The sequence below is a fragment of the Carica papaya genome, chromosome 6, assembly GCF_054855325.1.
Source record: "Carica papaya isolate Zhongbai chromosome 6, ASM5485532v1, whole genome shotgun sequence".
NCBI classification, from domain to species: domain Eukaryota; kingdom Viridiplantae; phylum Streptophyta; class Magnoliopsida; order Brassicales; family Caricaceae; genus Carica; species Carica papaya.
The window spans coordinates 21439832-21448577 of record NC_142314.1 but is presented as its reverse complement, the minus strand read 5'-3'; the positions used below and the strand labels follow the sequence as shown (position 1 = coordinate 21448577).

General features: G+C 33.7%; 1 protein-coding gene across 2 annotated transcripts; it reads right to left on the bottom strand.

The window, feature by feature from the left end:
- Positions 1–483: 483 nt before the first annotated feature.
- Positions 484–5039, bottom strand: ATSIK (Protein kinase superfamily protein). 2 transcript variants are annotated; one of them, XM_088223053.1, is made up of 5 exons: positions 4806–5039; positions 2849–3520; positions 1937–2194; positions 1713–1832; positions 484–1316 (listed from the first exon to the last, which is right to left on the bottom strand). In XM_088223053.1, exons 2-5 carry the CDS (start codon positions 3476–3478, stop codon positions 687–689), a joined length of 1638 nt encoding a protein of 545 aa, XP_088079179.1. In that variant the 5' UTR covers positions 3479–3520; positions 4806–5039; the 3' UTR covers positions 484–686. The 2 variants fall into 2 exon arrangements, with proteins under 2 accessions (XP_088079179.1, XP_088079180.1); XM_088223054.1 differs by lacking the exon at positions 4806–5039 and adding an exon at positions 4603–4783.
- Positions 5040–8746: the final 3707 nt, after the last annotated feature.

Genomic DNA, 8746 nt, shown 5'->3' with positions numbered 1-8746 from the left:
AGATTAAAGAAATTAGGGAAAACATGTTATTTAAAAAGGACCAAAAAGGAAAAAATTAAATTTCTAACTTTTTTGTATTCCCCAGAGGACTTGCTTGATCTTAAAATGGGAATAAAAATTGTATGGTTGAAAAAATGTTTAAAATTGTTTATTTCTTATTAAATGTCTTTTCCAATCCATTAAGTGCTGATTTTAAAAAATTAAAAAATATATTTAGAACTCTGATAATTATGAAGATTCTTCAATTTCTTCAAAAATATGTGGCATATTTGAATTCAGATTACTCAGAGTTTGACCACAATCTTCTGTTTATCTTCCGTGTATTTCTAGTTTAACGTTGCCGCCACAGACACGACCCATTACTTGTAGCAATAAGCATTTCATGTTCAAATTTCAACTGATTTAGAAATGGCTATTAGAATTCCAGTCACGGAAATAGATTGCACAACAGCAAACCATACCTTACTCAAAACAGAAGAGGACTAGAGTAAAATTTCTATGTACTGTGCATTTCTAGATCAGAGAAGATTAATCGAATTCTTTAAATTTATCTACAAAACACCATCCTCTCTATTTAATCATCCTGAGGATCAGCAAAGGTTGAAGAACAACAACTCATCTCCTATATGCTGTGTTGAATTCCAAAATAAAAAAATTTAAGAAAAAAAAAATGCATATATTAACAATCAAAATCCTTCAACACTTGGCCTCCGAACTGTTGAAGATGATTTTTGACTTTCTTGCCTCTCAAGTTCCTCAAGTGAAAGAACTGATGAACAAGCTCGTGGTGGGAGTGACAAGGGCAGTCCATGAGGTCTTGGAGGAGAAACAGACGGTCGACTTCTTGATGGTGGAGATGGAGAGAAACTTAACCTTGGTGCTGGGGTCACTATTCCGTTAAGACTAGGAGATCTTGACATCTGTTTTCCAGAAATAAGTGCAGGCTCTTGCAGGGGGAACCGGCAGGAGTACTTCATATCTTGTATGAATTTGAGACGTTCAACAATTGTTCTCATGGTCGGCCTTTCTGATGGATCTTTTTGAAGACATCTTTGGGCAATGTCAGCTACTGCACGTGCTGCTTTGGCTGGAAAGCGGCCTTTCAGAAGAGGATCCATGATGAGAGATAGTCGGCAATCATCAGCCAGGAAAGGCTTACTCCATTTAACCAAGTTCCATTCTTCCTTGGGATGACGACTGTCAAGATTCTTCTTCCCAGTAAGTAGTTCAAGAAGAACAATCCCGAAGCTCCACACATTACTCTTTGGAGTCAGCAGTCCTCTTTCTAACGTTTCAACTGAAAGGTTTGCTAAAGCCTGAAAAAAATTAACGAAAAAGAAATTATTAAGGCACAGGGAATACTGGGTTTTGGTAATAAACAATTAGAAAACCATTTCCAGGCAAAACTTCTCACACCCATTTTCCAGGCTGTTGAAAACAAACATGGAGATCAACCTCTCCATTTTTGCTAGTAAGTTATCATGAATCATGGTTTATGTTAGTGAGTGAAATTAAATCCATCTGAAGCCAAAACAGATCTGAGCCACTCTGCAGTTTGTTGGTAATAAAATTGAAGATAAGCTTTCAATTGTTGCTTGTAATTTCATCTAGGTAATGGACAATCAGATCTATACTTAGCCAAACTTTTAATGCACCCATTTTGCAATTTTTCAGCACCAAATCCTGACAACTTTTATAACGTGAGAACTTACAACTGAACTATTAGAGATCTCTGCTTCTGGAATATGACCCACACAACCATAACCTGAAAGCTTTGCACTAAAATCCTTATCAATTTGTATGTTGGCAGTTGAAAATTCATTGTACATTGCCTGTTAATTAAGACAAACAAACAAACAAACAAACAAAATTCTGATCAGAAAATCACTTAAAGTTTTTCATCTTCAAGTACTGCCAAAAATGAGAAGTATCATACCTGAAAAGGTCCTTCCTCATGCAAGAAAGTAAGACCTTGTGCAGCGCATAAAGCAATCTTCATTCTGGTGTTCCAATCAACGAGTGGCCCATCTGATCTCCCATATAGTAAGCGGTCCAAGCTCCCATGAAACAGCCTCTCATAGATCAGCATTCTTTGCTCTGAACTATCTCTTGCATGATAACCTAGCAACTTACATAGGTTTGGATGTTGCAGAGATGCAAGTGTGTTAACCTCATTGATGAACTCCTTCAAACCCTGAAAAAACAAGGTAAAATTGGGGATCAGGAATTATAACAATGCAACACAAGAGTTTTTGTACATCGAAGTTATCCAGCAACAGCAAAACTAACAACGTATCATCAAGTTTACAAGTACCACTATTATGGCAAATAAGTATAAACTAGAAAAGATGAAATCACTATTGGAACAGGAATGTTTGAGAAAGTGGTAGAAGCAAACTCAGGCTAGAAGAAAGAGAGAGCAGAAAGATCAGCACCTTCCCGCATCTCTGTTGAGAATAGAGCTGAATTTTCTACAGTAATTTTACAGCATATAAAAAAATATTTTATATTTCAAGCCTAAACTATTTTACATCAACCAAAACTTAAACCACATAAGCAATTACAGAGAAAAGATGATACTCCATTATGTTAATTATTGTAAATAATTAACATGAGAACATAACTAAAACTGAGCAAAACAGAAGAACTCCAAGCAACAGAACAGCTATGGTAATACCAGAGAGAGAACAGCGAAGTAAACAGCAAACAATTTCCTTATTCTTCATTGGAAAATTGAGATTGCTTAGTTGGGAGAGATGCACAACTAAAAGATGACAACAAGAATGAAGTAGAAAAGATAAGTAATACAGGCAGACCATGAAAATACAGCTTGTAAACCATGTATCACCTGAGAGGATGGGTGAAGGCGAGTAACAGTCGCCTCAAACTTCTTTGAACTCGAACCATCATCTCCAAAAGAAGCTCTATATATAATAGAAGAGAAACTTTCAGACATGCATCGATCAGAAGAAAAATTGTGACAAGCAACTGCAATTTCTTCATAAGAGAAGTTCCGGAGTGTTCCACTAGGAGGCAGTGGCAGCGGTCCAGAAGAAAAAAGTTGGTTGCTGGAGTTTCCTGCCTTGAAGCTCCCTGTAATCCTCAAGGAAAAAGAATTCTGGGGTGATGGAAGAGGAAGTGGCTGTGGACTTGAGGACCGTTGCTCTTTTGCCAATAGAATACGACTTCTTGATTCTTCCTGTTCTTCAAATTCAACAGATGCAAGGGCATCTTGTTCTGCCGCATCAAGACTTGATGGGGCAGACAATGCTCTTGTTCTGTTGTTGTTGACCTTATTATTTGGTTGAATGGGCTTCACTCTAGTCCTAAAACTTGGGGGTGCTGACTGCAGGGAGCGAGTGGGGAGTTGGGGTTCAGGCAGCGTAGTGGGCATTTGCTCCTTAGGATCAGGGCGTTTGGTGTAAACTATCTGCTCAGTTTTTTTCTTTTTACTTTTTAAAACTGTGAAACAGCCCATTCGTGCGCAAATTATCTATAGCTGCACTGATAAATTTGAATTCTGCCAAAGAAAAAAAAAACAGCGGATGAATTACATACCAATTGATGTCTCCATGTTATACAGGTCTAGAATTTCATTTAAGATGACATACAAAACAAAAGATAATGAAATTATTACCAAGAGCTTTATCATAATTGAGGATATGATTGAAATAGACAAAACTTAGCAAGTCACAACAAAGAACATAAATAATTTGACAAAAAATCCTACTTCAAGACACATGCATTAGCATACATGAAAAAGCTAACTGTACATCCACACTAACCAATAAGATAATCAATCAATCGTTAAACAGAATTAAATCACAATAACTATGTGATATCCAACAATTAAGCAATTGACCGACTGCCTGCAAAAGTAATCAAAACTAATTACTCAATTAATTGCCAAATGAAACTAAATCTCATTAATTATGAAATATCTAAAATAAGCTAATCAACAAAATTACCAAACAAAATATATCATTTCAAGTTTGTAATTCGAAGTGTTTCAGCACAAAACTATACACGCGTTCATGGACCTCTGCAAAGATGCTAATCTGAACTCACCTTCAAATCACTACTTACAAGCCAACATATGCACTCAGGACGAAGCCTAGCGGTCTAAAAAATAGATAAAAAAGAAATTCAATACCCTAATAATTTTTTGATAAAACTTATCGGCTTTAATAGGAAAATTTTGAAACCACTTCTGGTAAATCATTGAAGCTAATAAACCCGTGTGCTGATGGATAATCGGTTAGCGCATATTTGCAACCAAGTTTTGTTAGTTCTTTGCTAACTCGACTGCTGCAATTGCATCTCTCATGTTAATAAAAGCAATTGTTTGAAAATGCAAAATCTAGGTATATCATCTGAAACCCTAAACCCAGGCAAAAAATTCCAACCAGGTAACCTAATCGCAACAACAAAAGAAAAAAGAGTAAAGGCATATATATTCATCAATGCTAACACAAAATAATACAACAACCATGAATCAGACCTTCCCCATGGGTATAAAGATAAAATAAAAGTAGATCCAATAGATATCAAAATCTAAAATTTAGTAAAAAACAGAATTCAAACATCACCTCATCAGCTTACCGGGAAAATAATCTCTCCAAAATTGCCAGCAGAAGAAATATATAAGGTTACGTAACAAAAACAAATCAAGCAGCCAAATAGCACTAAAAACCAAATCGAAGCAAACCTATGTAGAGGATTTTCTGGAGAAATCTCGTTTACGAAATTTGAGAGAAAAATATGGATACCAAATTAACCAAAAAAAGGAAAAGGCGTAAACAAACCTTGAAAAAGCAGCTCATACAAGTCCCTGTAGACGAATTGAGCTAAGCAAAACGAATCCTGGAGTGCCTGATTAGAGGCTCAACAAGTCAAATATGGCAAATTGCAAAAGCTAAGTGAGAGAGAGTTTTGAGGGAGAGAAAAAAGAGATGAGAAGAATAGTAAGAATGGGAGAGAGAGAGAGAGACAGTGGCAATCACGAAGGCGAAAGGGAGAAATGAGCAGTGGTCAAACCAAACAAAACCCGGATTTAATTAACAACTAATTTATAACAAATCATTATTACTTCCACACAACAGAAATTGGCTTCTTATTATCTTTTGGACTCTTCTGTCCTTCTGATTCCTCTATTTATTTTTTTATTCCATGTTTAAAAACAACTAATTTTTAGGATGTTTAGAGTTTAATTTTTTTGAAATAAAAATTTGAAGATTTTGGTTAATTTTTTAATTTCATCTAAATATTTGATTTTAATTGAATTACATGAAATATTAATTTTGATCTATAAAAATTAATACAAACATACTCTATTCATTAAACAAATTAATTAAATAAATATTTCTAATTTTTTTAAAACAAATAAATTTAATATATCTTTAAAACATTACAATTTTAAAGGCTAAAGCTAAATTGGAATTTATTGGAATATTAATTGAAATAATTTTGCTAACAAAATAGGATGTTGCTATAATATATAATTTTCATGTAAAATAAAATAAAACAGAAATTGGTGGTGGAGGGTCAAAATTGTAAATTAAGTGTTACCTCGATGTTCAACGAAGAGCGCCTCCATTGAAGTGACAGGCCGGTCAAAGTTGGAAAATTAATTTTTTTTAAGCATGTTTCCGGACTGGTCAAAGTACCTGTCAAGGTCTTTGACTCTGAATCTCCTCCGTCAGATTTGCGCGTGGCATGGATATCAACGGCCAGCACGTAGTCATATTAAGGCTCGGTGGGGCCCACTTACATCAACTATTTTGTCTATTAGTTTACGCACGCGCATACAACGCGTGCAACAACTCAACGCATTCTGCTTGCAGATAAAGATGATAAGAGCGAGAAGGACATCTTCATCTGTCCTCGGAAATTCCCAGTCATTCATTTTTTTTTTTTAATTTAGCGGATAAATTTTAAATTGATTAGTTTAATTCTGTAGTTCAATACTTTTATAAATGTCTTTTTATCTCACTCGTGCTTTAGTATTCAATTTCTTAATCAGACCTCTAATATCTAATGTTATTGTCATCATAATAATAATAATAATTATTATTAAATTTTTATCTTCTATTATGTACACAAATATTATATTGTACTAAAATGTTTAATTATGTATTATGCAAAACTTGAATTCTATATTTTAATTTAATGTAACTTTTTACTAGATTGTTACTACAAAATTTTAATTTTTAGAAGATTTTAAATTGTAGATAACATAATTTTTAATCTAAATATATAACTAATTATTTTGTAAATATATAATAATTAAATTTAGATAATAATCATAATCTTAATAACCTCACTTCTACAATCTCTTCATCTAAATCTTATTTTCCCTAGTACTTCATTTTTTTCACATGTTCCTCTGTCATTTCTGCTTGACTATATCTTAGGCAAATTTGCAACATAAACACATATTAGATTATTACATTACATTAATTTACCAAAACAAATGAAAAAAAAAATTAATCATTTGCACAATATATAATAAATCGACCTAAGTAACAAAATTATATGTTAGCCATCAATTATGGTGGCTCTTCCATTACGGACTATCATGAATAAACTAAGCACAAGTTTTCAAATGATAATACTTTTTGTGTATATAGTAGAGATTATGATAATCACTCAAAATAAATTATATATATATGTAATATTCTAATTTTATCTGAATTAATTTTATTTTTAAATTAAGTATATTAAATCTGTTACAATATTATTATTACTATTATTATTATAAAATTAAAAATTAAAAATTAAAAAAAGCTCTAAACTTAATCCTCTACTAATCCCAACTACTTCCAATTTTCATGCTTCTAAAACATTCAACGAATGTAAAACTTTCAAGCCCAACCTTTTCCATTTAATGTAATTGCTCATCAAAATAATCCAAACATAACAAACCAAAAATCATATGCCACAAGTCTCAAAAACAAAAATCTATTTTTTAGCCCAACATTAAATCTAAGGGCCCAACCTGCACACCAACCTATTTCCTCCCGAACAACATCGTTTTATTTAATTCTTTTTTATTCTACTTCAACCAATAACCAAAAGAAAGTTATAGAAAGGTATATAGATAAAGAGGGATGGAGCTAGATCAATGTACATCGAGGCCAACATGATAGAGTCAGACAAAAAGATGCATAAAGAGGGGGGAAAAAAGTTATAGAGAATCTCGCATAGAAAATAATATTGATAAAAAAAGAATAGTGAAAAAGATGAGAATAAGGAAGAAAAAAAAGGAGTTTTCAAACTTAAAGGAGGAGATGGGGGTGAATAAAAAAATAAGAAAGATGAAGGAGAGAGTAGAGGTGATTACGGAGAGGGAAAGAGAGAGAAAGATGTGTTGGGGTGTCATTCCTATGTGGAGGATGACCCATATGTTTTAGAATGTGAAATTTTTTTAGGTTTGCTTTGTTATAGCCCAATTAGAAGTCTAATATCATTTCACTAATGGTTTTTTGGTAAATTTTCAATAGTTGCCTATAAGACTTAAAAGACACATCTATGATGGTCTTTGAGGATTTTTCTACTATAGACACTTTATAGAGAAAAAGAGAGATTTGTGAGAGAAAAGAAAGAAAGAGCTTCTTAATTTGAGTCTTCATTTTTTAGAGATGATCTAGATGTTATCTACCATTAGATTGACCTTATTTTTGGGGATCTTGTAATAGACATCTAATTATTCATTTTGAGTATTGAGATTTCCTTTTGATAAATTGAATTGTTTAAAATGACCTACTAAAGACAAACTTAGCTTTTGGCCTCTTTTCGTAAGATTGCTCCAAGTTCTCTTCTTTATTTAGTCTTTTATTATATTGGACAATTAGGTGCTTATTGGGATATTGAAAGAACATTAACTAATGTAATATATTGAAATTGATGTGAGTAGGCTAGTTAAGAGGAGTATTTCCCAGACACTTGAGGATATTCCCACGACCAAGCTCGCGAGTCTACCTACATGGGAGCCAACCACATAGAAAAAGATCCCTGTGTATATGATGATTCCCACGAACGCACAAAGTGCACAGAAGGACACTCGCATATGCAAGAGAAGAGTTGCACCCACATGAAGCAGCTATTTTACGAGATGGGGGATTTTTCCTTTGAGAAAGGAGAGTCCTTATCTCGCAAGGACTCCTGCAAGTTCTACAATTAGGAAATTACAAGCTTTGGCCCAAAGTTGCATCCTACACCAACCAAACATCAAGATCAACCCAAGAATTTTCAAGAAGATGGACTCAGAGACCTTGAAAGAAGAATCATAATGCCCATAGGCCCAATAACAAGATCAGGGTCCAAAAAACTTCAACAAGCTTTCAATTTTCTTTGTTTAAGATTGAATTAATGAAAAATTAAGTTTAGAGGCCCATAAAGATTCAAGAAGAGGCCTATATCCTTGTGTGATCTTGAAATATTCCATATATGGCTAAGGGATATGGGGAGAGGAAAGTCCTACTCGTACGGATATCTCACCCCATGAGGACATCTTTCCTCAACAGACTTCTCCTTTTGGTATCTTGGAAATCTTTGAGTCCAAATTGGATATGATGAATGACTAAGGAAGAAGAGTCCAAGAAAGAGCTCAAATTGGAGTCTAGATGGGAGAAAAATTGCAGGCAATAAGAAGAACAATCCTGCCAGCACGGGATTCCTAACCTAAGAGGAACTAGACTTACTTGCCAACTTTTCCTCTCAAGATTGACTAAGAAAGTCCTCTTAG

Bases quoted from the DNA above. Each gene is read 5' to 3' on its own strand.
- ATSIK (XM_088223053.1), bottom strand. From the start codon at position 3,478: ATGGGCTGTTTCACAGTTTTAAAAAGTAAAAAGAAAAAAACTGAGCAG. The intron at 1,833-1,936 runs GTATGATACTTC...CTTAATTAACAG, and splicing joins ATGAGGAAGGACCTTTTCAG to GCAATGTACAATGAATTTTC. The intron at 1,317-1,712 runs GTAAGTTCTCAC...AATTTTTTTCAG, and splicing joins AGATCTCTAATAGTTCAGTT to GCTTTAGCAAACCTTTCAGT.